Source organism: Anas platyrhynchos, chromosome 27 (assembly GCF_047663525.1).
Source record: "Anas platyrhynchos isolate ZD024472 breed Pekin duck chromosome 27, IASCAAS_PekinDuck_T2T, whole genome shotgun sequence".
In the NCBI taxonomy this organism is placed as follows: Eukaryota; Metazoa; Chordata; class Aves; order Anseriformes; family Anatidae; genus Anas; species Anas platyrhynchos.
Window position 1 is genome coordinate 3,466,204 of NC_092613.1, and position 26,638 is coordinate 3,492,841.

At 71.4% G+C, this 26,638-nt stretch overlaps 2 protein-coding genes across 8 annotated transcripts; one reads left to right on the forward strand and one right to left on the reverse strand.

Moving 5' to 3' along the window:
- Positions 1 to 35: 35 nt before the first annotated feature.
- PSRC1 (proline and serine rich coiled-coil 1) lies at positions 36 to 2,737 on the forward strand. Of its 3 annotated transcripts, none has more exons than XM_027443567.3 (6): positions 36 to 165; positions 538 to 752; positions 1,058 to 1,316; positions 1,426 to 1,582; positions 1,744 to 2,070; positions 2,177 to 2,737. In XM_027443567.3, exons 2-6 carry the CDS (start codon positions 583 to 585, stop codon positions 2,281 to 2,283), a joined length of 1,020 nt encoding a protein of 339 aa, XP_027299368.2. In that variant the 5' UTR covers positions 36 to 165; positions 538 to 582; the 3' UTR covers positions 2,284 to 2,737. The 3 variants fall into 3 exon arrangements, with proteins under 3 accessions (XP_027299368.2, XP_071884704.1, XP_071884705.1); XM_072028603.1 differs by having other exon boundaries at positions 1,864 to 2,070; XM_072028604.1 differs by lacking the exon at positions 1,744 to 2,070.
- Positions 2,730 to 25,447, reverse strand: CELSR2 (cadherin EGF LAG seven-pass G-type receptor 2). 5 transcript variants are annotated; one of them, XM_072028599.1, is made up of 35 exons: positions 21,967 to 25,446; positions 19,542 to 20,186; positions 18,481 to 18,703; positions 17,865 to 17,980; positions 17,431 to 17,519; positions 16,520 to 16,677; positions 16,277 to 16,440; positions 15,672 to 15,797; positions 15,415 to 15,581; positions 14,531 to 14,716; positions 14,297 to 14,410; positions 13,761 to 13,935; positions 12,985 to 13,126; positions 12,256 to 12,376; positions 11,986 to 12,169; positions 11,809 to 11,910; positions 11,470 to 11,564; positions 11,168 to 11,377; positions 10,429 to 10,612; positions 9,756 to 9,899; positions 9,214 to 9,466; positions 8,760 to 8,927; positions 8,159 to 8,285; positions 7,345 to 7,545; positions 6,882 to 7,056; positions 6,245 to 6,357; positions 6,099 to 6,175; positions 5,566 to 5,692; positions 4,978 to 5,100; positions 4,786 to 4,907; positions 4,626 to 4,714; positions 4,382 to 4,531; positions 4,126 to 4,296; positions 3,799 to 4,045; positions 2,730 to 2,979 (listed from the first exon to the last, which is right to left on the reverse strand). In XM_072028599.1, the coding sequence occupies exons 1-35, from the start codon at positions 25,391 to 25,393 to the stop codon at positions 2,958 to 2,960; spliced, it is 8,937 nt and encodes a 2,978-aa protein (XP_071884700.1). In that variant the 5' UTR covers positions 25,394 to 25,446; the 3' UTR covers positions 2,730 to 2,957. The 5 variants fall into 5 exon arrangements, with proteins under 5 accessions (XP_071884700.1, XP_071884697.1, XP_071884699.1 ...); XM_072028596.1 differs by having other exon boundaries at positions 9,214 to 9,514; XM_072028598.1 differs by lacking the exon at positions 2,730 to 2,979 and adding an exon at positions 3,002 to 3,207 and having other exon boundaries at positions 4,786 to 4,862; positions 9,214 to 9,514; positions 21,967 to 25,447.
- Positions 25,448 to 26,638: the final 1,191 nt, after the last annotated feature.

Below are 26,638 nucleotides of genomic sequence, written 5' to 3' on the forward strand. Positions count from 1 at the left end.
AAGGCTCGCGGCGCGGAGGCGGGGCCAATCGGCGCGGCGCGGGCGGGCCGCCGCTATTGTGACGTCACAGGAGGGAGAATTCGAAGGCGCGGGCCCCGCCCCTCGCCCCGCCCCCTCGCTCCGGCCCCGCCCCGCGCCGGCACCGAGCGGGACCCGGGGGCGGCGGTGAGCGGGAGGGGGGCGGGGGGGGACCGGGACCCCCGGGACGGGGGCGGCGGGCGGGGGGCGGGACCCCGGGGGGGGGGTTGGGGCCGGGAGCCCCCGGGCCTTGGGGCCTCGGGGCTGGGACCCCCGGTACCGGGACCCCCAGGGCTCGGGGGGGGCCGGGAGCCGAGCCCCGGGGGGGGGGGTCCCGGCCCCCCCCGGCCCCGGCCCCGCGCCGCCCGGTGCCGTCCCCGCGGCACAAAGCGCGATTGTGCCCGCTGCCGGCACAGCCCGGCCCGGAGGGAGCCGTGCCCGGACCGGGGGGGGGGCACGGGGGGGGGTACGGGGGGAACCGGGGGGGGGGGGGCTCGGGGTCACCGCCGCTCCCCCCAGGTCGCCCATGGGCCGGGGCCCGGTGCCGCCCGCCGAGCGGAGGCGATGACGGAGGAGCGAGGCAGGGCAGCTGCCCCGGAGGGGGCCCGGCCCCACGGGGCTCCCCCCGACGGCTCCCCCCGCTGTCACCCCCCGGGTCCCCCCCGCGCCCCCCCGGACGTGCGGTTCATCACCGAGGAGAGGTTCGACTTCAGCGTCCTGTCCCCTGCCGACAGGTGAGGGGGGGACACGGGGACACGGGGCAGGGGAGACACGGGGACACGGGGGGGACATGGGGGACACGGGGGGGACACGGGGGGACACCACCCCACGGCCTTGGCCCCGGGGTTTTGGGGTACACAGGGGGACACGGGGGGACACGGGGACGTGCCACAGCCTGGGGGTGCCGTGTCCTCCAGCCAAGGTGCTGGGGGGCACCAGGGACGTGGCACCCCACGGCCAGGGTCACCCGGTGGGGTGCCACCCCCCTGTGCCACCACGGGGCTCCGGGGCAGGGCTGACGCTGGCCTTCACCCCGCAGCCGGGAGGAGGATGAGGAGGATGAGGAGTCCCCGGGGGGCGTGCGCTGGAGCCCCCTGAGCGGGGCGCAGCTGGAGGAGATGGTGCGCGAGGCCACGCGGCTGGCGGCCCAGCTGCAGCACAGCCACCTGCCCCCCCTGGGCCCCGGCCCCAGCCCGCCGGGGGGGGGGGGCAGCCCCCGAAACCCCCGCCGCGAGACCTTCGTGGTGAAGGACAGCCCCGTGCGGGAGCTGCTGCCCACCGTGCCCCCCGCCCGCGAGGTAGGTGACGGCGCTGCGGGGGGGGGACACCACGTGCGGGGTCATGAGGGGGCACGGGGTATGGGCTGCGCCCCCCCCGTCCCGCTCCCTGCCATCTCTTTGCTTCCAGGACACCCCTGGCTGTCACCCCCCGCCAGCACCCAAGGGACCCCCAGCTCGGGGCAGGGGAACCCTTGGCCGGGGGGGCCCTTCCCGGCTGTGCCCCCCGCGTGGGGCAGGGGCTGCGGCACGGGGCAGGTCCGAGCCCCTCCGGAAAGGGCCAGCAGGTAACGGGGTGACGGGTCTGGGGGGGGGACAGGGACAACTTGGGCATGGGCAGCTCCTTGGCACAGGGACACGGCCGTGGGGCGCCGCCCCGTGGGGACCCCCGTGCGGTGGGGTGTCACCTCATGGGGACACCCCCGCCATGGGGACACCCCTCCCTTAGGGTCACCCATCCTATGGGGACAGCATGGGGACAGGGAGCAGAGACCCCCTGGACACCAGCGCACCCCACGGGGCTGGGGGCTCAGTGGGGTCCCCCCCCCAACCCCCCCATCTCTCCCAGGCCAGCCAAAGGCGAGGGGTGGCGCTGCTGCCGCCCCCCCAACCCGTGCGCCCCGCGCCAGGGCCACCACCGCCGCCGTCCCCGTCCCCAGCAGCCGCCCCCCCCCACCCAGTGCCATCCCCAAGCCCCCCCCCGGCCGGGCTGGGACGTTGGGGACGGCACCAGGCGGGAGGGCCCCCCCGCGGGCCAGCGTGGTGGCACCGAGAGGTAAGGCTGGGAGCTGCCCCCGGGGACACGGGGACGGCCCCTCTGCGCCCCCGGTGATGCGGGGCCGCCCCGTGCCTCAGTTTCCCCACGCCTGCTCTCCCCCCAGGTGCAGGGGCGGCCCCTGGGGGGGCTGGTTCAGGGTGCAGAGCAGCCCCCCCCAGCAGCCGCCTGCGCCCCCCCCGGAAGACGACGGCCAGCAGCACCCTGCGGTGACAGGGGAAACTGAGGCACGGGGGGGCAGGGGGCAGCAGTGCCCCCCCGCACTCCCCCCAAAAGGAGGAGGCAGAGGCTCAGGTTGGATTTTGCTTTAATTACAAAAGGTCGCACCAGCAGTAGGAAACCCCCCCCGGCCCCTCCCACCCCACGCACCCAGGGGTCCCTCACCCCCCCCCAGCGTCCAGCACCCGGTGCCACCCCCACCCTGGTGACACTGCCTGAGCCTCGTCCCTGGGGGGGGGGGTGGCCAGACACCTCCACCCCCGCCGACCTGCCCCCCCCGTGCCCCAGCACAGCCGAGGAGGGGGTGACTGCACCCCCCGGCCATGTGCCCCCCCCACTCCCCTCCTGGGGGGGGTTGGCACGGTGAGGGGCCCCCGTATGTCCTTTTTTTTTTTCTTTTTTTTGTATTTTTCATGTATTTTTTTAAATAAAACTCCATTGGGCATCAGTGCCGTGGACAATTCCTGGGGGTGCCCCATGGCACCGGGGGGGGCACCCCATGCCGGCAGAGCTGCCCCATGGCCCCCCGGGGTGTGTGGGGGGGCAAAGCCCTGCCTGGCATGGGGCAGGGACCAAAGTGCAATGGGGGGTGCGTCTCCATGCCCCCCCCCTCCCAGTGCCACCCCCCTGGTGTCCCTGGAGCAGGGGTGGTGCCCGCCGGGTCCCCGTTAGATGGAGGTCTCGTCGCTCCTGCCGGGGGGGGTGGGCACGAGGGGGGGGGGGATAAAAACGAGACAGACAGATGCATGATCACGGGGGGGCCGGGAGCAGGGGTGCCCGCTGTGCCCGCAGCACCCCGGCGCTCGCCCCGACAGACAAGGGATGGAGAGGGTGGCGGGGGGTGGGGGGGTGCAGGAGCACCCCCGCTCCCCCCTTCCAGCCCCCACATGTTAATGGAGAAAATTAAAAAACAGAAATCTGGGCGGGGGGTGGGGAGGAGAGAAGAGCAGGGTTAGTGCGAGCTGCCCCCCGCTGCCCCCCCGCGGGGACAGAGCCGGCACCAAGACTGGGGCCAGTGCAGGTGCCCCCACTTCACGGACACCCAAAAAGACCCTGGGCACCCAAGGGACAGTGCGGCACCCACTGAGCACCCCCACACCCAGTGGGCACCCAGTGGGCACCCAGTGCCATGCAGCGTGCACCCAGGGGGTACCTGGCACCTGCTGGGCACCCACACACGGGGTGAGCACCCAGTGGGGCCCAGGGGGAGCCCTGGCACCCAGTGGCCACCCCTGCACCCAACAAGCACCCAACAGGCACCCAACAGGCACCCAACAGGCACCCAGCAGGCCCCGTGGCACTTCATGGGCACCCGATGGGCACCCCTGCACCCGGCTGGCCCTCCTGCACCCAACGGGCACCCGAGGCACCCTGGCACCCGAGGGGAACCCTGGCACTCTGCTGGCACCCAGTGGCCACCCTCGCACCCAACGGGCACCCAACGGGAACCATGGCACCCGGGGGGCACCCCAGCACCCCGGGGACACCCCACCTGCGCCCAGCACTCACTCGGAGCCGGAGGAGTCCTCGTCCACGGTGCCCGCCCGGATGCTCATGGCGATGGGCGCCGCGCCGCTGAGCTGCTCCTGCAGGCTCTGGCGGGGCCGGGGCGCCCCAGGGCCCCCCCCGCGGCTGCCCTCGCTGCCCGAGGAGGCGGCGGTGCCGGCGGGGGGCGGTGGGGGGGGCACGGGCTGCCCGGGGCGCAGGGCGCTGCTGCGCTCGCTGATGGGGGGCAAGCTCTTCTTCTTCAGGATGCCTGCGGGGACGCGGCCGTCACCGGGAGTGCCACCCTCGGGGCACGGCTCCCCGGCACCCATGGGTGCTGCCGCCCCATACCTTTGTGGGGATGAGGCAGCGGCAGCAGTGGGGCAGGCCTAGGGGGCACCTCGCCCCCCACCGCCGGCTCCACCCGCAGCGTCTCCGAGCCCCCGTGCCCATCGCTCTCGCTGGCTGTTGTCACAAACTCCCCGGGCCAGTACGGCCGCGCTGGGGCCACCGGGCTGTCACCTGCGGGTGGGGACGGGGGAGCTGAGCCAAGGTGCACCCCCTGGACCTGCTACCCCCCCCCCGGGGCCCCCGTTGCGGGATTTACCCGTGGGTGCGGGCGGCTGCTCGGGGCGCAGCAGCGCGTCCCAGCCGGCACCGGCGGCCTCGTCCTCGCTGTCGGAGGAGTGCGTGGAGCCGTAGGAGCCGCTGGGGTCATCCTCCAGTGACAGGTCGCTGTCGGAATCGGTGTCGTGCTCTGTGAGTTGGGGGGGGGACACACACAGAAGTCAGCGGGTGCCCCCACCCCGTGCCGCCCGTGGGCTGAGGAGGGACGAGCTGGGCGCACCGACCCTGCTGCTGCTCCGCGGCGTCCAGGAGGAGCCCACCCGGCTCGGCCAGCGCCGGCTGCACGCGGCCACCGCTCAGCCCCGCGTCCTCCCTGCAAGACAGCGGTGACAGGGGCGTCCCAAGGTATGTGCGTGTCCCCGGAGAGCCCCCCCCGCCCCGTACCTGCACACAAAGGGGATGTAGCTGTGCTGGCTCTTGGCCACGCTGTGCAGGGAGCCCGTGGAGTCCCCGAAGGGCGCCTGGTAGAGCCGGCCGGCCACGTAGGTGGTGTCGCAGCTGTATGCCTGCAAGGGGACGGGGACGTGGTGGCTGTGGTGGCACCCCCACCCCTTGTGTCCCCCCCTCCCTACTCACGGTGGTCAGGGTGGACTTGGTGGCCAGCGCGGGGTCGGGGCCGCGGGCACGGGCGCAGCTGGAGCGCAGGCTCTGCCGCACCTCCCTGCTCAGCACCACGCAGAAGAGGAAGATGAGGGGGCCCTGGGGCGGAGAGGGGGGGTTGTGGGTGGGGGGCATGGAGGGAGCCCCTGCCGGCACACCTGTGGGCCATCGGCAACCGGATGGGCAAGGGACCCCCTTCAGGTGCCCCCCAGCCCCGCATTGGCACCCCAAAGTGGGTGAGGGTCCTCCCATACCCATTGGGTGACCCTGCTGATACTGCAGGTGGGTGAGGTACAACTGGTGCTGACTGGGTGCCCCCCAGTGGCACCCCAAGGAGGTGAGGGTCTCCCCATACCCATTTGGTGCCCCCCATTAGCTCCCCAAAGCAGGTGAAGGCCCCCCCATGTCGGGTGCTCCCCCTCCCCTCACCCACCCCTGTGCCCCCATGGGTTCCCCCATCAGCTGCAGAGGGAGAGGAGCTGGAGCGGGGGCGGTGCAGAGATCTCGGGGCGCATCGGGCAGTGTTGTGCGTGGGGTGGGGGCACGGGGGGGGGGCTGGGGTACCTGGAGGCAGTTGGAGATGGCGAAGAGGTAGTGGAAGAGGATGGCGTCGCTGTTGACGGCGAGCAGGGCCAGCAGCCAGGCCAGGCTGGGCAGCACCAGCACCACCAGCGCCGTCTGCAGCCCGGAGCTGGGGGGGGCCCCGCATCAGCACCCCCCGTGCCATGGGGCAGGCACCCGCGTGGGGCAGGACCACCCAGGACCCCCTGCTGCAGGGACACTGTGTGGGGCTGCCCATGGGCACCCCGTGCTGCTGCCACCTGTGGGCAGCCCTGTCCTTCGTGTGCCCCAGCACCCATGGGTGCTCTGTGCTCTCTGTGCCCGTGCCACCCATGGGTGCCCCCAATGCCTTTCTGTGTTCCTGCCACCCATGGGTGCCCCACTCCTTCCTGGCACCCATGCCCCCCTGTGCCCTCCGTGTGCTCTGGGCACCAACGGGTGCCATCCCTTCTGTGCCCCTACCACCCATGGGTGCTCCCTGCCCTTCCCACACCCCTGCCACCCACGGGTGCCCATCGCCCCGTGCCCCCACTCACCCCGTGCCCTTCTTCTCGAAGCCCTGGGGGGCGGCGCAGGAGGCCCTGGCCGCCAGCACGAGGAAGAAGACGCCGACCTGTGGGGCGGGGGGCGGTGAGCGGGGTCCCTGCAGGTCCCCAGGGTGCCCCGGGGGTCCCCTACGCACCGCCACGGCGCAGGCGCTGGGCCCCGCCAGGCTCCAGACCAGGCTGTCGTGGATGGAGAGCCAGCAGAAGTCGGGGTTCCCGTAGCCCTCGGGGTCCAGCCCCACCGCCAGCCCTGCGCAGACACGTGGTGGGGCGGGGCCTCCGGGGGGCGGGGCCTCGGAGGGGGCGGGGCCTCCACGAGGGGGCGGGGCCTCCGCGGACAGGGGCGGGGCCGGGGAAGGGCAAGGGATGGGAAGGTGGCTGTGCTCCTGGGGGCGGGGCTTAAGCACGTGGGGGCGGGGTTATGCAAAGTGGGGGGGCGGGGCTTAAGCACTTGGGGGCGGGGCTTATGCAAAGCGGGGCGGGGCCATGCTGCAGGGTGCCGGTGCTCTCAGGGCTGGGAGGTGTCAGAAGGGGCGGGGCCAGGCGCTAAGGGGCGGGGCTAAAGCCGTGTGGGCGGGGCTGACTCTTTGGGATGGAAGCGCTGGGGGCGGGGCCAGGCACTTGGGGGCGGGGCTAAGGCCCTGGGGGCGGGGCTAGGATCGTAGGGGCGTGGCCATGAAGCTGGGGGTGGGGCTAAGCTCCTTGGGGGTGGGGAACCAGGCCCACCCCCTGCCAGCTGATCGGGGCTGGTGGGCGAGGGGGCAGGGCCCTCACCGGTGATGAACGCGGGCAGCCCCCAGCCCAGCACGTGGTAGAAGCGCATGGGCCCGCGGTCGACGTGCCGGGGCTCGCTGCGGCGCCGGTAGAGGTGCAGCGCCTCCAGCAGCGCCCAGCCCACGGCGCTCAGGTGCAGGAACTGCAGCAGGATGGCCACCACCGTGCACGCCAGCTGCACCGCGCACACCGCGTCACCAACGGTGCACTCCGGGGGGGGGTCTCCTGGAGCCCCACCCACTGCACCCACACCCCCCCATAACCCACACCCCTCGAGCCACGCCCACCGGGGAGCCCCGCCCATCAGCTGGCCCCGCCCCTTTGTTGACCACACCCCCATTTAGCCCCACCCATCCCAAAAACCCTTCCCCAGCTCCCCAGGCCCATGGCCCCGCCCCCATGGACCCCACCCTATTAAGCCCCGCCCCCATATCCCAGCCCCACGTGCCCCCCCCCCCCTCACCGGCAGGTCGGCCTGGTTGATGCCCAGCATGAAGACGAGCTGTGCCAGCAGCAGGGCGGTGGCGCCGTGCCGCCGGATGCTGTGGCGGTTGGAGCGCAGCCCCCGCAGGGCGCCCAGCACCAGCACGGCCAGCAGCAGCCCCGCCAGCGCCACCCCCAGCGAGGCGTAGGTCAGCGCCGCCAGCGGCAGGATCTCCCCGTTCTGCCGCATGGGGGGGGGGGTGGGATCAGGACACGCCCCCCGGACACGCCCCGAGCCACACCCATCCCGAGCCACGCCCCCAAACAATCAGGAGCCCCGCCCCCCAGCGCCCCGCCCATTTTGGGGCCACGCCCCCTATATGAAGCCCCGCCCACTCCTGGGCCCCACCCATTGCATGGCCCTGCCCCATATGGGAAGCCACGCCCACAACTGGCCCCGCCCCATGGAGCCCCGCCCATTTGGGGCCACGCCCCCTATATGAAGCCCCGCCCACTTCTGGACTCCACCCTCTACATGAAGCCCCGCCCACTTTCAGGCCCCACCCATCACAAGGCACTGCCCCTATGGGAAACCACGCCCACATGTGGCCCCGCCCATTGGGAGCCCCGCCCACTTTTTGGCCACGCCCCATCCGTGAAGCCCCGCCCACTTCTGGGCCACGCCCCCTATACGAAGCCCCACCCACTTCTGCCCCCAGCCCCGCCCCCTTCTCAGCCCCGCCTTCCCATCCCAGCCCAGCGCCCCCAGCCCCGTGGCCCCGCCCACCCCTCAAGCCCCGCCCACTCCCTCCCGGCCCCGCCCCCTTGCCCAAGCCCCGCCCCCTGCCCCGCACCTCTCTGCGGGAGATGTCCATGAGCACGGCGAAGCTCGTCATGTGGTTGCACTGGCAGCTGACGTGGCTCTGGTTCCGGAACACCACCTCGCAGCCCCGCGCCGACCAGCCGCCCGCACCGCCCGCCCTGCGTGCCCAGCAGCGTGGGGCCCGGCACGGGGCGGGGGGACACCCCCAGGGACACCCCCAGGGACACCCCCTGCTGGGGACACCCCCAGGGACACCCCCAGGGACACCCCCAGGGACACCCCCGAGGACACCCCCAGGGACACCCCATGCTGGGGACACCCCGTGCCATGCTGGGACCCCCCTCGCCGTGCCCCTGCCACCCACTCGTGTCCCCAGGCTCAGGGCAGCCACCCCGCAGCTCCGTCCCCACGCCACCCACCTGCACCACTGGCACCAGGGCTGCCACCCCCAAGCCCCGTCCCCGTGCCACCCATGGGATGGGCTGCACAGCACAGCCCCAGCCCCTCGCCACCCTCCCGTCACCCCACGGCCAGCGCCATCCCCTCCCTGCAGTGCCCACCCCGTGTCCCCATCCCTGTGCCACCTCCCCCCGGGGGTGCCAGGCCACCCCCTCTCCCTGTGCCCCGCTCACAGCAGCGAGTGGTTCCAGAAGACGCAGATGGGCTTGGAGCGCTCCTGGGTCTCCAGCAGGCGGAACTGCAGCGTGATCGGCTTCTCCAGTGCCCGCGGTGCCCGCCCTGCCGCCGCGTGCACGCTGATGCTCACCACCGGCGTGTTGATGATCGGCCGCTTGGGCACCCTGCGGCACAGTGCGGTCAGGGCCATGGGCACCCACCCCACAACCCCACAGGTCCATGCAGCAGCCGCAGGCAGCCCTGTCCAGCCCCTCCCTGGGGACACTCAGGCCCCCGGTGTGTGTCCCTTGGGGGCTGCCCCGTGTCCCAGCACCCCCAGCTCCCTCCCTTACCCTAGCACCCTATGGACACCCTGTGCACCGATGCTCGGGTACCCCACAGCACTCCCCTACCCCCTGTGCTCCCCGTGTCCCAGACCCCTCCCAGTGCCCTTAGTGGCCCCCATGGCACCTGAGGCTGCGCTTGTCGGTGTCGTACTGCTCGGGCAGGAGCCCGGCCAGGGTGCGGTAGATGATGACACTGGCAATGGCCTGGCCCTCGCTCAGCTCCGGGTGCCGCTTGTGCCGGGTCACCAAGGTCACCTCCTCCTCCTCCTCCTCCTCCTCTGCAGCCTCTTCATCTTCCTCCTCCTCCTCCTCGTCCTCGTCCTCCTCCTCCTGCCCTCCCGGGCTCGGCAGTGGTTTCCCGTGCCCCGTGGGGTGGTCTGGGGTGGGCGGGCAGGGGATGGTGGGAGCCTGGCGCCCCGGCAGCCCTATACTGAAGACCCTCAACCTTGCCAGTCCCTTGGCCACAGTGGGGTCCCCAACCCTGCCAGCCCCATATCAGGGACCCCCAACCCTGCCAGTCCCTTGGCCACACCGGAGTCCCCAACCCTCCCATCCCCACAGATGTGCAGGGGTCCCCCATGGCCATGCCCACCCCATGGCTGTGGGGCGTCCCCCCCAACCTGTGCCACCCCCCCCCCCCCATTCCCAACACCGCCCAGGACTCACGCCTGCCCTCGGGGGGCCGGAAGACGCTCTCAGGCAGGATGACGGTGGTCTCCAGGTCAGGGGGCTTCTCCCCCCGCAGCGCCTCGTAGCGTGGCAGCCGGGCACCCGCGAAGCTGCCCTTGTCCAGCCGCACCACCGACACCACTGCGGCACCGGGAGTCACCGCCAGCCCCGCACCGGCACCCGCAGCCCCTGGCACCCAGTGCCCACGTGGGCAGAACCCCGCTATGTTACGTGTCCCCCGGGCATGTGTGGGGCCGCATCCCCAGCAGGTAAACGCACACATGTGGCCTTGGGCATGTGTGGCAGCATCACTGTGCACACATCCATGTCCCTAGCTCTGCAGGTGTCCCCAGGCACACACAAGCCCCCTGGGCACACGGAACGGGGACACAATGATCATGTCCACAGGTGTGCGCGTGGCCATGTCCCGGGGCACAGGCGTGTCCCTGGGTGCACACATGGCCCCATGCTTGGGCACAGCGGGGTTCCCAGCCCCAGGGCACACACATGCCCATGTCCCCAGGGGCACAAGTGTCCCCGGACCCACAGCCCTGGGCACACACGTGCCCATGTCCCCAGGTGTGCACATGTCGCTGGGCACCCCCCCCCCACCAGCACCCACCCACCCGCGGGCACACACCCATCCCTGTCCCCATCCCCGTTCCCTCACCGATGTTGGGGGTGACGATGGTGAAGGGGCTGAGGTAGGTCTGGCGCATGTTCTGTGCCAGGGCGCTGGCGTAGTCCTCGAAGTGCTTCAGCAGCCAGGCCGTGCCGCCCTCCGTCTGCTGGATCAGCTCCCAGTGCCGCTTGTTGCTGGCGTCCAGCAGGGCGCTGCCCACCCGCAGCAGGTTCTGGGGGACGGGCAGGGCTGGGACAGTGCCTCGTGGTGCCCGCGGCCGTGGTGCCCATCACCACAGCATCTGGACATGGGTTTTCCCTCCCCCTCTGCTTTGCTGCGCTGCAAGCTCTGTGGTGGGGGGCCTGGCACTGCCAGGCTTGCTGTGCCCCCCATCCCGAGTTAGGGGGGTGCCCATCACCCCGGCACCTTGGTTTTCCCTGGGGGGCACCAAGTTCACCGCACGCAGAGCTCAGCTCCTCCCTGCGATTGGGGCACCATGCGGGCACCCAGCACTAAGGGCTGGTCCCCAGCACGCTCGACCCCTGCACCCCCCACCCTGCATTCTAACGGGAGCCCATCACCCTGACCTCTGGGCCCCAGCCCCGCTCCTTGTCACCTGGGGAGCAGGACGAGGAGGAGGTGTCCTGGAGGTGTCCCAGTGCATCTGCCACCCGCCTGGTCCCACTGCGCACCCCTCTCCGGCGAGGGGACCCAAGTGTGTGCCCTGTCCTCCCCCATCCCAGACCACCTCCCCAGGACCGGGGGCGCAGCGGGGTCCCCCCCGTACCTCGGTGAAGTGGACGTCCTGCGTGGCGGCCAGCCGGAAGCCGCGCTGGGCGCTCTCGTGCTGCAGCAGGCGCGCGGCCAGCCGGTACGCCAGGCGCACGTCGCTGCCGAAGTAGGCGGCCGTGTGGCGCGTGGCGTTGTGCAGCTGCAGGGCCACCCGCTGAGACTGCGCCGTGTCCAGCACCGACTCGTTGCGCACCAGCCGCTCCGCCTGCCGGCATCACCGTCCTCAGCCCCCGCCGCCACCCCCCGCCCCGCTCCCTGTCCCCCCACCCTCTCCCAGTCCCGGTTGGGGACACTTACGAAGCCCTTGAGGGCAGCGAAGGCCAGCGAGGTGCAGTTGAAGAGGTTGGGGGGCAGCCAGCCCTTGTGCTCGTCGCAGTGACGCACTGCCGTGCCTGCAGGGAATGTGGTCAGCGGGGACACCACGGGGACACCGGCACGTCCCCATGTCCCCTGTACCCGTGGGGACCTTTGGGCACAGGTTGGCATCAGGGCATGGGATGGCAGCGGGCAGCTCTGTCCCCATGTTCCCCCCCGCTCCCATGGAGCACTCTGGGCACGGGGTGGCACTGGGCAGCCCTGTCCCTGTGGGGGCACAGGGTGGTGACAGGCAGCCCTGTCCCCGTGTCCCCCCCTTACCGATGGAGCCTTTTGGGCATGGGGCAGCAGCAGGCAGCCCGAAGCGCGTCCGTGGCCACCAAATGCTGGCCTCGATGGCACGGGGACAGCTGTCGTAGTTGACTGCAAAAGCCAAAGGGGCCGGGCATCAAGGCTGGGCACCGCTGGGGACGGTGGCACCCAGCTGCCAGCACCCACCTTCGCAGCCGCTGGCCGTCACCTCGGCGAAGGGGTTGTCACAGCGGTCGCAGTGGCGCCCGATGACGCCGGCCTTGCAGGGGCACTGCCCGCTGGTGGCATCACAGAGGCGGGACAGGGAGCCGGTGGGGTAGCAGTCGCAGAGCAGGCAGGCGTCGCTGCCCGCCGGCCGGTAGTGGTTCTCCTGGGGACGGGGGGGCACAAGGGGGCTCGGTGGGGCCGCAGCAGGCAGGGGGGGCACGGGGCCAGGCAGGGGGCACGGGTGCTCACCTTGCAGCGACACTCGCCCGTTGTCTTGTTGCAGTCGGGGTCGAAGCCCTTGGCGACGTCGCAGCTGCAGGGGCCGCAGGTGGGGTGGCCCCACCACCCCCGTGGGCACGGCTGGTCCACCCTACGTGGGCAGCACGGCACAGCATGGCATGGCACAGCACGGCATGGCACAGCACGGTGTGGCACAGCATGGCATGGCACAGCACAGCGTGGCACAGCATGGCATGGCACAGCACGGTGTGGCACAGCATGGCATGGCACAGCACAGCGTGGCACAGCATGGCATGGCACAGCATGGCATGGCACAGCAGCACGGCATGGCACACGTATTGTGCATGGCCACTGGGCTCCTTGCACAGCCGCTGTGCCTTCCTCACACCCACCCTGCCACTTGTGTGGGCTCCTTACCCTTTGAATCTCCCCCAGGAACCACGGTGGTCCTACACAGGACACGGTGGGGACATGAAGGCCACCGTGGCTCTTGCATGGCCTTTGTGCTCCTGCAGTGCCCACTGCACCCTTACACCGCAGCATGCCCCTCTCATGCCCACTCTGTCATGTGCAGGGCCACCATGGTCCTTGCATGGCCACTGTGCCCCTCCTGTCCCCAGCATGTCCTTGCACACCCACCCCTACCCAGCAAGAGGGATGGGGCACGCACGAGTGTGACGGGCACCCAGATGGGCACCTGTCACACTCGCGTGTGCCCCGTCCCTCCCCACCACTCACTTGTGCTCGCAGTATGGCCCGAAGTAGCCCTGGGGACACTCGCAGACGTAGCCGTGGGTGGCACCGGCTCTGCGCACGCAGGCACCCCGGTGCTCACAGGGGTCGAGGGCGCAGGCGCTGATGCAGCTGTCACCAAAGTAGCCTGTGGCACCGGGCACGAGGACAGGCACAGTTGGGGACACGCGCCGGGCAGCCAAGGCAGAGTCCCCAGCTGGTGTCCCCAGAGTCCCCTGTCCCTTGGTTAGGGATGGGTAAGAGTGGCTGTGAGGGGGTAGCGGTGCCCTGGGTGGCAGTGCATGGGGACACCAACGGGAACGTGGCAGTGCTCAGGGAGGGTGGCAGTGGCCATGGGGGGACAGTGATGGGGGGGCAGTGCCCAGGGACGGTGACAGGGGGTGGCAGTGCCCAGGAAAGTTGGCAGTGGCCATGGGGACAGTGAAAGGATGGTGGCAGTTAGCAGGGAAGGTGACAGTGACAATGGGGACAGTGACAAGGGTGGCAGTGACCAGGGAAGGTGGCAGCGCCTTGAGGTCTGTGCCTTGGAGGTGGCAGTGCCAAAGGCAGAAGTGACAGGGGGTGACAGTGCCCGGGGGACAGTGACAGGGGGAGGCAGTGCCTTGGGGACTGTGCTTGGGGGTGGCCACACCAAGAATGGCAGTGCCCAGCAGGTGGCTGTGCTTGGGGAGGTGACAGCACTGCGGGTGGCAGCGCCAGGGGTGGCAGCGCCTGGGGAGGTGACAGCGCTGGGAGGGGACAGTGGCCTCGGGGCGTCTCACCCGGGTGGCAGCTGCAGGAGAAGCTGTCCCAGTCATCGCTGCAGTAGCTGTGGGGGGGGCACGGCCCCGAGTCGCAGGGGTCGGGCAGGGCGCAGCCCCCCTCCACGTTCACCCGCGCTGCCGGTGCCACCGCCAGTGCCACCGCGCTGGCCGCCGTCTCGCCCATGCGCACGCCCTGCGGCACCGCCCGTCACCACCGCGCCCGGGCCCCCCGGGCCCCCAGCCCCAGTCCCTGTGCCCAGTGCCCCAGGTTGTGTCGCTGTGCCCAAATGTCCCCATGGCCCCGCAGCCTGTGTCCCTGTCCCCAACTCCTTAGGCCCACAGGCACTGTGTCCCCCTTCCCATGTCCCCATGACCTACACCGTGCTCTGTGCCCACAGCCCCATGCCCATACCCATGTCCCACAGCACCGTGCCCACGTCCCCCTCCCCTGCGCCATGTCCCCATGCCCTGTGCATGTCCCCATGCCCTGCCCCACGTCCCCATGCCCCTGCCCCCCTCCCACTTGCCAACCGATGTCCCATGTCCCCACGTACCTGCAGGCAGCCGCGGAAGCCCTGCTCCACCTGGCCGCTGTCCCCCGCCAGCCCCCCCACGCTCAGCGTCCGCAGCCGCAGCCCCTGCAGCCCCCCGGCCACGTCGGCCACCGCCTGCGGGGACAGGGGCTCTGAGTGCGCCCAGCCCCAGGGCACCGCGGGTACCGGGGGGTCCCTGCCCCGGGGGGGGTCCCCACCCTGCGCCCTGCCCCAGCGCCCCCGCGTCCCCATCACCTGGTGGCGGCCGTAGTCCAGGGCGAGGAGGAGGAGGGTGGCCGGGGGGGCGCGGCCGGGGGCCCCCCGCAGCTCCAGCTGGAGGTGGTGCCAGGCGCCGTCGTTGACCCTGGCGTGGGGCAGCCGCAGCCAGGCCAGGCGGGAGCCCCCCTGCCACACGCCCGCCTCTGCCTGCCCCTCGCTCAGCTGCGGGCAGAGGTGTCAGTGCCCCCCCCGGTCCTCCTCAGCACTGCCCCCCATGGAAACCTTCCCCCCCCCCACCCCCCCATGGTTCCAGCACCCTCCTTGATAGGTGATGGCCCCCAGGGCGATGCCCCCTGCACAGATCCCCCCCAGGTAATCCCCCCTCCAGCCCCCTGCTCCCAGGGGCAATCACCCCATAAGGGGATTGCCCCCAATGGCCCCCAGCATCGTCCCCCACCCAGAGCAGTAACTCCCCCAGGACAATATCCCCCCCCCAGCACTGACCCCCCAGCAATGCCCCCCCAAGGGCAACACTCCCTGGACAACAGACCCTGCCGCAACCCCCCTGCCAAGGGCAGGAGCTCCTAACCCTAAGGATAACCTTAACCCCGCACAGTACCCCCCCACCCCATACTGCCCCCAGAGCAATATGACCCAGAGCGATCCCTCCCCCATGCATGTGCCCACCCCCCATTCCCACAGCCCCCCCAGAGCAACAGTCCCATGCCCACAGACCCAGGGCAGCACCTCCCATGCCCGGAATCCCTGCACCCACAGACCCTGTGCCCACAGCCCCCCACCCCATACCCCAGGGCAGTACCCCTGTACCCATAACCCCTGTGCCAATAACGCCCATGCCCGTAGCTCCCCAGGCCCATACACTCTGTGCCCCGTGCCCCCCCCCTTGCCCCCCGGCACACCTGCAGGGTGAGGGTGGCCGTGGGCCCGGCGGAGGCGCGCAGCAGCAAACCGCGGGGCTGCCGCGTGCGGAACATCAGCCCCAGGTGCCAGGGCAGCGTCAGGGGCAGCGCCAGCCCGCTCCAGGCCACCAGGCTGCTGCCCAGGAACCTCTGGGGACTCGCCATCTCTGCGGGGGCACAGAGCAACGTGTGCACCCACCGCCCCCCCAGCCAGCCCCGTGCCCCCCCCCCCCCCTTGGCCCCAGCCCCCCCGTTACCTTCCTGGCACGTCTTGCCCCCGAAGCCCAGCGGGCACTGGCAGCTGAAGCTGTCCCACTCGTGCACGCAGGTGCCCCCGTTGTGGCACGTGCCGGCGTCACACACCGTCTTCTTGGCGGGGCAGCCTGCGGGAGGGCGGGGGGGGGGACGGGGTGGTGCGGGGCTGGTGCCCCCCGAGTGGCGGGCGATCCCGGCACTGTGCCCCCTCGCCCAGCCCTAAAGTCTGCAGCCCCCTGACCCAGCGCCCCCAGGCACCCCGAGTGCCCCGTGGCACGGTGATCCCTGGCCACCCTCTGCCCCAATGCTCCCCGCACGGTGCCCCCGCCCGGCCCCCATCCAGACCCAGAGCCAGGCACCCCCCTAACCCCACATGCCCCAGCCCCACACCCCCATGGCCTGGGGCCACAGAGAGCCCTGCCCCAGCCCCATGTGCCCTGACCCCCCCCTGCCTCAGCACCCCCCTGCCCCCTATCCCCACATCCCCGTGCCCAGGGCGCACGGCCCCCTCCAGCCCCCTGCTCCTGCCACCCCCAGCCCCACGTCCCCACGCCGAGGGGGCACGGGGAGCTCTGGGCATTTCCCCAGCCCCCCCCAGCCCCCCCACCTGGCACGGTGCCATTGTTGGCGATGAAGGCTGCCAGGTCGACCGGGCGCTCGTCGATGTGCAGGTGCCGCATGCAGCCCACGAAGTGGCGGCTGCGGATGGGGAAGCTCTCGGGCAGGGTGGGCACCCCGCCCAGCAGCAGCGGCCCCGTCAGATCCAGCGACCTGCAGCACCAGCGTCACCCGCGGGGGCCCGGGGGGCACCCCCAACCCGCACCTTCACCCCCCCAGTCCCCGGCCTTACTTCTTGGAGCCGGACTGGGTGCCCTGCGCCGCGCACGAGTAATTGCCCAGCATGGGGCCGAACTTGAGGGCCATGCCTGTGTCACAGTCGTCCACCGCCACCACGGCCACCTTCTGCTCCGACGGGCCCTGGGGCAGCCCTGACTTCCCCAGCACGGGCTGGGGGCACGGGATGAGCCATGGTGCCAGTGCTGCCCCCTCCCCGCTGGCCTTCATCCCCCCATCATCCTCCCAGCTGGGCCCCAGCCCTTCTTCCCCCCATCCCTGAACCCACATCCCCGCTCCCCTCTGTCCTCTTCCTCCATCCCCGAACCCACATCCCTTCTCCCCTCCATCATCTTCCTCCATCCCCAAACCCACTTCTTTACTACCCTCCATCCTCTTCCTCTGTCCCCAAACCCACATCCCTATTCCCCTCTGTCCTCTTCCTCCACCCCAAACCCACATCCCTTCTCCCCTCCATCCTCTTCCTCCATCCCCAGTGCCCCATTCCCCTTCACCCTTTCCCTCATCCACCCAAACCCCCACCCTGCTCCCCTTCATCCTCCTCCTCCCCTCCCAAATCCCACAACCTCCCCGCTCTTCTCCATCCTCTTCCTCCATCCTCAGCCCCTCGCCCTCCTCCATCCCCCCTTTACCCACCCCCAAACTCCCTCTTCTCCCCTCCATCCCACTCTTTATCCACCCCAATCCCCACCCCAATCCCCTCCATCCTCTTCCTCATCCCCAAGCCCACCTCCCTGCTCCCCTCCACCCTCTTCCTCCACCTCCACCCCCCTGCTCCCCTCCATGCCCCCCATCAGCCCCCACCTCCCCATCCCTCTGTCCATCCCCCCACGCCACCCCATGCAGCCCCATCCCCCTGTCCCCCCCCCCAGCTGTGGCAGCCTGGCGGCCCCCCCGCGCCCCCACCTTGTTGTAGTAGTGCAGCTGCACCCGGTGCCACTGCCCATCGCTGACACCGCCCGGCACGAACGGGGACACCGTGGTCGTGGTCTCACCTGCGGGCACCGCGCGGCACGTCGGGCTGTGGGCACGGCACGGGGGCAGCGAGGGGGCACAGGGAAGGGGGCGGGGGGGTGACAGCGGGGGGACGGTGCCACAGGGCAGCGCCAGGGATGGGTGCATGGGACATGTATGGGATGCAGAGCTGGGGATCCAGGGCCAGGTAGTGCCAGGGATGCAACAACGGTGATGTGATGCCGGGGATGTGGTGCCAGGAATGCAAAGCACGGGACGCGGTGCCAGGGATGCGGACACGGTGCCAGGGACGCGGTGCCGGTGCCGCGGTGCGGTGCCAGGAGGAAATGCCGCAGATGCCGTGCTGGGGAGCGGCGGGGCCGTACCTGCCGAGAAGGTGAGCTGGATCTGCTCGCGGACGATCTCCAGCGCCACGAAGTCGTGCTTCTCGTTGAAGCGCCCGTTGTAGAGCAGCAGCGCGTCCCGCTCCTTGGTGGCGAACCTGTGCCCGGGGACAGGGGCTGAGTCCTGTCCCCAGAGCACTCGGGGCCCTACCCCATCACCCCACATCTCCCTGGCGTGCCCCAAACCCCAGGTGTCCACCGGGATGTGCTGCCACCCCATGCCCCGCTGCCCCCTCCCCATGCCATCTGGGAGCCCCCACCCCTGCCCCGTGTCCCCAGGCCATGTCCACGGGGCCTCCACAGTCCCCAGTGGGGCGCCCACCACCCCACGCCCCACTGCCCAACCCCACATCCATGGGTCACTCCCCCCCCCATGCCCCATTGCCCCCCCATGCCTCCTGGGCACCCCACTGCCCCTGCCCCATTTTTCCTACCCATACCCCCTGCCCTACTGCCCCCAGTGACACCCACGGGGCTCCCGCCACCCCACACCCCACTGCCCCCACCCCATGCACACGGGGTGCCCACCTCCCTGCCTCACAGCCCCCTGCCCGTGGCCTCCCCATGGCATCTCCCCCTGCCCCCCCCGTGGGCTCACGTCAGGGCGAGGGTGAAGTGGAAGCGCTGGCGGAGGCCGCGGAAGGTGACGAAGGAGCGGGGGGGGAAGCTGCGGGTGCTCATGGCGCAGAAGGGCTTCTCGTAGTGCCCGGGGGGGCACTCACAGCGGAAGCCCCCCACCAGCAGGTTGACGCAGGTGCCCCCATTGCGGCAGACCCCCGGCACGCAGCGGCCACGGCGGGCGCTCAGCTCGCAGTGCTCCCCTGCACGAGGGCACCTTGGCACCAGCCCCCCCGGCACCGGGGTCGTCGTCCCCCCCCCAAGCCCTGGGGGTCCCCTCCCCACCTCCCACCCCCCCCCCCCATTGCATCTCCAAAGCCTCTTTATCCCCAGCTCCATCACCGTGGCAACCGGCTCCCATTGCCACGGCAACCGAGACAAAGCCCCCCCCCCCCCCCAGCCCCCTCCTCCAGCTGGCTGCCCCCCCCCAGGGGACTGGGGGTGCCTGGGGGTCTCCAGAGCCACTGCTCCCAGGGTGACCCCGTGATTGTGGCGTCCCTCCAGCAGAGCCACATGTTGGGAAGGGGGGAGCAGGTGGCCACGTGGTGGTGGCAGCCTGTCCCCGGGGTGTTCCCAGGGTGTCCCCAGGGTGTCCCCGGGGTGTCCCCGGGGTGTCCTCTGGGTGTCATCCCAGACGTCTCCCTCCGCCCTGACATCCTGCAGGGATGGAGGGACAGAGGGGACAGGGAGGAGGGGACAAGGAGAGGACAATGGGGGGTGGTGGTGGTGCACAGAGGGATCTGGAGGGCGGGGAGGGGCTCAGGGGGTTGGGGAGAGGGGCTGGGGGGCTGGAAGGAGGGAGGGGGGGAGACAAAGGGGAGGATGGGGACAGAGGACGGACGGGGGGAGGCTGGGGGCTGGACAAGGGAGGGCTGACGAGGATGGGTGCCGCGAGGGCTGGAGGGGCGCACCACGAGGGGACGGGGGGACGGCCGGGGCGCACCACGAGGGGACGGGCACGGCGCACGGAGGAGCAGCAGGGAAGAAGGGCCGGGAGCGCAGGGGTGACGAGGGAGCCCGGGGACGGTGCCGAGTGCTCACCGGTGAAGTCCTCGTGGCACTCGCAGGTGTAGCCGCCCTCGCGGCTCCGGCAGCGCCCGTTGCTGCCGCAGGGGCTGGAGAAGCAGAGGTCCACCTCGGTCTCGCAGTAGTCGCCGGTGAAGCCGGGCGGGCAGCGGCAGCGCAGGCCGGTGACGGGGTGGATGGGGCGGAACAGGACGGTGTCAGAGGCCAGGAAGGGCGCCGAGCTGTCGAACTTGAGGACGGAGACGCAGCGCATGTAGTTCTCGCAGGGCTCGCGCAGGCAGATGTTGTCGTCGAAGGGCAGCACGCGCTGCGCCGAGATGGCGGCCAGCAGCGAGCGGTTGAGGTACAGCCGCTCCTGCAGCTCCTCTGAGGAGAAGAAGCGGGCGCCGCGCGCCGAGGCCGGCAGCCGCACCGAGAGGCTGACGTTGAGGATGCGGGCGGCCCCCACGTCCGTGTCCGTCTGGATGTTGAAGAGCACGACGCGGTGGCGGGGGGCCGCCAGCACCGCCGCCACCCCCTCCAGGAAGAGGCTGAGCAGGGGCGAGAGGAAGCGCTCCTGGGACATGTCGGCCAGCCGCAGCGTGATGCTGTTGCTCAGCATCTCGTCCGTGATCACCGTCACCCGCAGCGTGCACTGCGCCGTGGCGCTGTGGACCCCATCTGCGGGCGGGACAACGGCCACGGTCACCGCGGTGGCACCCGGCGGGGATGGCTGTGGGGCGACCACCCAACCGCTGGTGGTCACCACGGTGCCAACCGGTGGGGATGGTCACGGGTTGACCACCCACCTCCCTGTGGTAGCCACGGTGGCACCCAGCGGGGACGGCCATGGGGCAAAAAACCTGACTTGTGGTGGTCACTGCGGTGGCACCCGGTGGGGATGGTCACGGGGCGACCACCCAGCCCCTCATGGTCACTGTGGTGGCACCCAACGGGGATGGCCATGGGGTGACCAGCCACCCCTTGTGCCCTCCACGGTGGCACCTGATGGGGATGGCCATGGGGCACCAACCCAACTGGTCCCACCCTGGGGTCGGTGCCTGCGGTGCCTCCTCCTCCTCCTCGCTGGGGTGGCGGAAGGACAGACGGACAGATGGAGGATGGGCAGGGCACCGGCAGATGGACGGATGGACGCAGCCAGGGGACAGCTCGGGGACGTGGGGACTGCGGGTGGCACCGGACAGGGGGCCGTGGGCTCAGGGAACGGTGACAGGCGGTGGCCCCATGGCAGTGGCTGGTGGCCGGGGGGGGGTGGGGGGGGCGTTGCCATGGCGGTGGCAGCGGGGGCCCAGCTATGGCCGGACCCTTTGTTCCCCAGCCCCTGTGCAGGGGGGGGCGCAGGGGGGCTCCCAGCGACCCCCTCCCCACCCCTTTGTGCAGCTGGAGCAGGAGCAGCAGATGGGTGGCTGGGGGACGCGGGGCTGGGGCAGGGACATCGCGGCACCAGGCAGCGTGCTGTGGGGGGCTGGGGCTGCCCCCCCATCCCGCTGGGGCTGGGGAGAGAAGTGGGAGGGGGGGCTCTGTACCCAAGCTGCCCCCCCCCCCATGAGTGAGGGCCCCCACGTGCCCTCAGAAGGGGTTAAGGGGGAAACTGAGGCAGGGAAGGGCTGGGTGGGGAGAGGATTTGGGGAGGGGGAGCCAAGCGCCCTCAGCCTGTTCCCTGCCCCCAGATTCCCCATGGCCGAGCACTGGGAACCCCAGTAAGCCCCCCCCCGTGCCGCAGTTTCCCCCAGCACAGTGGGACATGGTGGCTGTGTCCCCCCCCACCCCCCCCCACGTGTGGTCCCCACTGTGCCGGGTGAGCCCAGCCCCCCAAAGCTCCCTGGTCACAGCCCCATCGGGGTCCCTGTCCCCCCGCTGTCACTCCCACACAAGGCAGAGGCCCTGGGGGGGGATGTGCAGGCCCAGGACCTCGCCCCCCGACATGGAGCCACTGGGGCAGGAGGGGCCTGGCCCCACGAGGTGTCTGTGACTCAGTTTCCCCCCCAGTCCCCAGGGTGGCACCGGAACCACTCCCCTCCCCCCCTCCAAGTTGGCCCCCCACCCCCCTAGAGCACCCTCCTGTTCTACCCTGGGCCCCAGACATTGGGTGCTGCCCCCCCCCAGACCCACACTGAAGTGCCAGGACCCCCCCCAGACACATGCACAGGGTCCCAGGGCTCCCAAACCCATGCAACAGCGTTGTGGACTTCCCCCCCCCCCCCAAAAAAAAAAATCCATGCTCTGCAGTATTGGGCCCCTCTCAGGCCCCCCAGGACTGAGGGCAGACAAAAGGTCCCCAGGATGTCCCCAGATCTGGAGGGGGCACCCCAAAACCTCCCTGCATGGGGCAGGAGGCAGCAGGGAGCACCTATGGGGGCTTCCCCAGCCCCAAACTCTGGTGGAACCCCCCTCAGACCACCCCCCTCCTCTCCCCAGGTTTCCCCCCAGGGGTTCTTACCCGAGACGGAGACCCTCATGACGGCCTCCAGCGGGCGGTTGTTGTCCAGGGCCGGGCTGAGGCGCAGGTCCCCGGTGCGGGGGTCCAGCAGCACCAGGTTGAGCTCATTGCCCTGCTCGAAGGCGTAGGTCAGGCTGTCGGAGACGTCGGGGTCGCGGGCCGGGATGCGGCCGATGATGCCGCCGGGGAAGCTGCCCGAGCGGTTGGTGATGTAGTTGTTGAAGACGATCTCGAAGTTCCTCAGCTGGGGGCTGTTGTCATTGGTGTCCCGCAGGCGCACGTGGACGGTGGCACGGCTCACCAGCGGGGCCGAAGTGGCCTGCACCACGATGACGTACTCCGCCTTGGTCTCGTAGTCCAGGTCGGCCAGGGCGGTGAGCTCGCCGGAGAAGATGTCCAGCTGGAAGACCTCGGGGATGTTGCCCTCCACGATCTGGTACATGATCTGGGCGTTGGTGCCCTCGTCGGGGTCGGTGGCCGTGATGCGGGCCACCACCAGCCCGATGGGGCTGTTCTCCTCCACGAAGATGTCGAACTCATCCCGCTCGAAGACGGGCGGGTTGTCGTTGACGTCCAGCACCGTCACCTGGATCTCCACCGGCGTCCGCCTGGCCGGCACGCCCTTGTCGACAGCGTACGCCCGCAGGGCATAGAGCGGCACGTTCTCCCGGTCCAGGCGGCGCAAGGTGCGGACGATGCCTGAGGTGGACTCAATGATGAAGTCGCCGTCGCCATCGTCACCGCCCTGGAAGGTGTAGAAGACCCGGCCGTTGAGGCCCGAGTCGCGGTCGGTGGCTGAGACCTGGAGGACGCTGGTGAATGCAGGCACGTCCTCGTAGATGGAGCCCTGGTAGGAGTCGCGGAGGAACTGGGGTGCGTTGTCGTTGACATCGCTCACCAGGATCTCCAGGTAGGTGGTGTCGGACTTCTGCGGGATGCCGTTGTCGCGGGCCGTGATGGCCAGGGTGTAGGACACCTGGTCCTCGTAGTCCAGCTCCATCTGGGTGGTGACAGCCCCCGTGTCGGGGGCGATGCGGAACTGGGGGATGCTGTCCTCCATCAGGTAGGTGATGCGGGCATTCTCGCCCGTGTCCTCATCCGTGGCGCTGATGACCACCACTGTGGTGCCCACCGGCCGGTCCTCGTTGACGTTGACAGTGTAGTGGGAGCTCTGGAAGACGGGCCGGTGGGTGTTGGCGTCAGTGACATTGACGACCACCTGGGCTGTGTCCTGGCGGGTGCCATCGGAGGCGGCGATGGTGAGCAGGTACTGCCGCTCCAGCTTGTAGTCCAGGGGCAGGGCGAGCGAGATGAGCCCGCCGCCGCTCTGGCTGGTGATGGAGAAGCGGTTGCGAGTGTTGCCGCTGGAGATCTGGTAGGTGATGACGCTGTTGGCGTCACGATCGACGGCAGAGACGGTGAGCACGCTGGTGCCCACTGCCGCGTCCTCGTTCAGGCGGGCACCGTACTCCCGCTGCGTGAACTCGGGGCTGTTGTCATTGACGTCCAGGATGGTGACGCTGACGCTGGCCGAGGATGCCATGGGCGGGCTGCCCTGGTCCTGCGCCTCCACCCCAAAGCTGTAGAAATCCACCGCCTCCCGGTCCAGCTCAGAGGCCACCACGATCCACCCCGTGCTGTTGTTGATGGCGAAGGGGAAGCCGGCGCCGGTCTCAAGGAGGGTGTAGACCAGGCGGGCGTTGTCACCCGAGTCAGCGTCGATGGCTTGCACGTGGATGACGGAGTAGCCTACGGGCACGTTCTCCAGCACGGTGGCCTGGAAGGGCGTGCTGACAAAGATGGGCGCGTTGTCGTTGACATCCAGCACCTGCACGGTGACCAAGCCACTGATGTTGGAGAGGGGCGGGCGGCCGCCGTCCTGCGCGCGGATGCGCAGCGTGTACTCCTTGCTGGCCTCGTAGTCCAGAGGGCTGACCACGTCCAGGGCACCCGTCTGCGCGTCGATGTAGAAGTGGCCGCGGGTGTTGCCACTGACGATGCTGTAGTGCACCAGGGCATTGCTGCCCTTGTCACGGTCGGTGGCCGTCACCCGCAGCACAGCTGAGTTGGGCGCCACGTCCTCGGGTACCTGCGCGATGTAACGCTTCTCACTGAACTGTGGTGCGTTGTCGTTGTCATCCTCCACCACAATGCGCACGGTGGCCGTGGCACTGCGGGGCCCCGGCTCCTGGCCCTGGTCCGTGGCCTCCACCAGCAGCTCGAATGCCTCCACGGCCTCACGGTCCACGGGGCCGCGGGTGCGGATGACGCCTGACCGGGGATCAATCTCAAAGACCTCGTTGGCACCGCCGGCGTTGAGGAGGCGGTAGAGGACATTGGCGTTGGGGCCGGCGTCGCCATCGGTAGCCCGCACTGTCAGCACCTCGTAGCCCACCTCCAGGTTCTCCCGCACGCTCTCACGGTACTCGGGCTGCTCGAAGGCTGGGTCGTGGTCATTGGCATCGCTCACCGTCACCGTCAGCGTGGCCATGGCACTGCGCCGCGGCACCCCATGGTCCACCGCCGTCACCCGGAAGACGTGGGTGCTCTTGCTCTCGCGGTCCAGCGGGGCGGCCGTGGTGACGGCACCGGTGACGGGGTCCATGGTGAAGAGGGCGTCGGAGCGGCTGTCAAAGAGCGCGGCCATGGCGTAGTGCAGCCGCCCCGCCTCGCCCGCGTCGGGGTCCACCGCCGTGAGCCGCGCCACCGCCGTCCCCGCCGGCCGGTTCTCCGCCACCGACGCCTGGTAGCTGGAGGGCTGGAACTGCGGTGCCGTGTTGGGGCTGCGGCGCTGGCGGGAGCGCCCCGTGCCCGTGGGGACCTGCATGGTGCCGGCGGCCCCAGGGCTCGTGGCGGCCCCTGCGGTCGCGGTGGCCCCGGGACTCGCGGTGCCGCTGGTGCACGCGGTGCGCTCGGTGCTCCTGGCGCCTCCATGGTCTCCGGTACCCCCAGGGGTCCCGGTGCCGCTGCGCTCCCCGGTGCCGCGGGAAGCCCCAGCGCTCCCGGTGCTGGAAGCGCCGGCGCCTGCTTCAGGCCCGGAGCCGCCGCCGTACCCGCCGCCGCCGCCGCCGCCGGGCGCTCCGGGGTCGGGATGAGGCCGGGCGCCGCCGCCGCTGTCCCCGGTGCCGCTGGAAGCGCCGGTGGCCGAGAGCGGCCGCGCTCCGCCGCTGTCCCCGGTGCCGCCGTGCGCTTCGGTGCGCGGGGTGGGCCCGGCCCCGCCGCTGTCCCCGGTGCCGCTGGAAGCGGCGGAGCCTCCGCGGCGCAGGGGCAGAGGCAGGAGCGCGCCCGGAGGCGCGGCGGGCGGGCAGGTGCCGGTGCCGGTGCCGGTGCCGGTTCCCGGGGGCGGGCGGCGGGGCTGCCCCGGCGCGGGCAGCAGCAGCAGCGCGAGCAGCAGGAGCGCGGCCCCGCGGGCGGGCGGAGCGCCCATGGCGCGGTGCGGCCGCTGCCGCCGGTGCCCGCTGCGCCCCGCGCCCCGCGCCGCCGCCGCGCCCGCCGCCCGCGCGCACCCGCCGGGGCGGGGCCGCGCTCGGCACGGGGCCGCGCCGCGCTTAAAGGAGCCGCCGCCACCCCCCAAAACGCCCCCCCCGCACCTCCCCGCACCCCGGCACCTGGCGCACGGGCACGGCTGGAGGGGGGCGCACACGCGGGGGGCGCGCACACGCCCGTGCAGACACGCGCACGCCCGCCCACGCGTGCACACGCGTGCACACGCGCACATATGCGCACCCACGCGCACAGGCATGCACACACATGCACGCGCCCACGCACACGCGCGCCCACGCACGCACATGGCACGGGCACGGGGGGCACACGTGCACACACGTAGGACACGCGTGCCGTGCACGCGCGGCACAGGACACGCGTGTGCGCGCACACTCGGGGGATGCACACGCGTGAACCGCCCGCGTGCAGCACCCCCCGCACCCAGCTCCGGGCCCCCCGACACGGTGCCAGCCGCAGCTCCGGGGCCGGGCCGGAGGACACTGGGGGGCACTGGGACAAACTGGGGGGCTGTAGGGGGCATGGAGCGGAGCACCGCGATGGGTGGGGGGCTGCAGGCGGGGACACCCCCGTCCTGCTGCCCGCACGGGGCCGCGCCGCGGTGCCAGGCAGACGGCGCGGAGCCGGGCCCCGGGGCGCAGAACGGGTCGGACGGGTGCGGGGGGGCGGAGAGGGGAAAGGAACCGGCGCCGAAGCCGCCCCGGGACCCCCCCGGCCCCCGCCCAGGGCTCGCTGACTCAGCCGGGACCGCTCCCCGCCCTGCCCGGGGGCCCCCCCGGTGCCCTTCAAAGGCGCTGCCAGGCGGGGAAGCAGGGCGAGGGTGAGCAGAACCGGCTGGTCGGGCTGCGGGGGGGCCGGCGCCGGGGCCCCCCCAGCTCCCGTGGGTGCAACCCCGGCTTTCCCACGCGCGGCACGCAGACGGCTGCCGTGGGAGGCACGGCCCAACCAACCAAGCCCCCCCCCCTCCAACTTTCCCACCCCCGGCTTTTGGGAAACTGAGGCACGCCGCCCCCGCCCCCACCGCTGCCCACGGGGGTCCCGGGCAGCAGCTGGGCGAGCGGGGCCCCGGCCCCTCGTTGAATTACAAATGGGATCTGCCGAGCGCGGCCTTTGTCTGTGCCATTGTGTGGGGCCGGCGGCGGCCCCGCGCCCAGCTGCCGCTGCGGAGAAA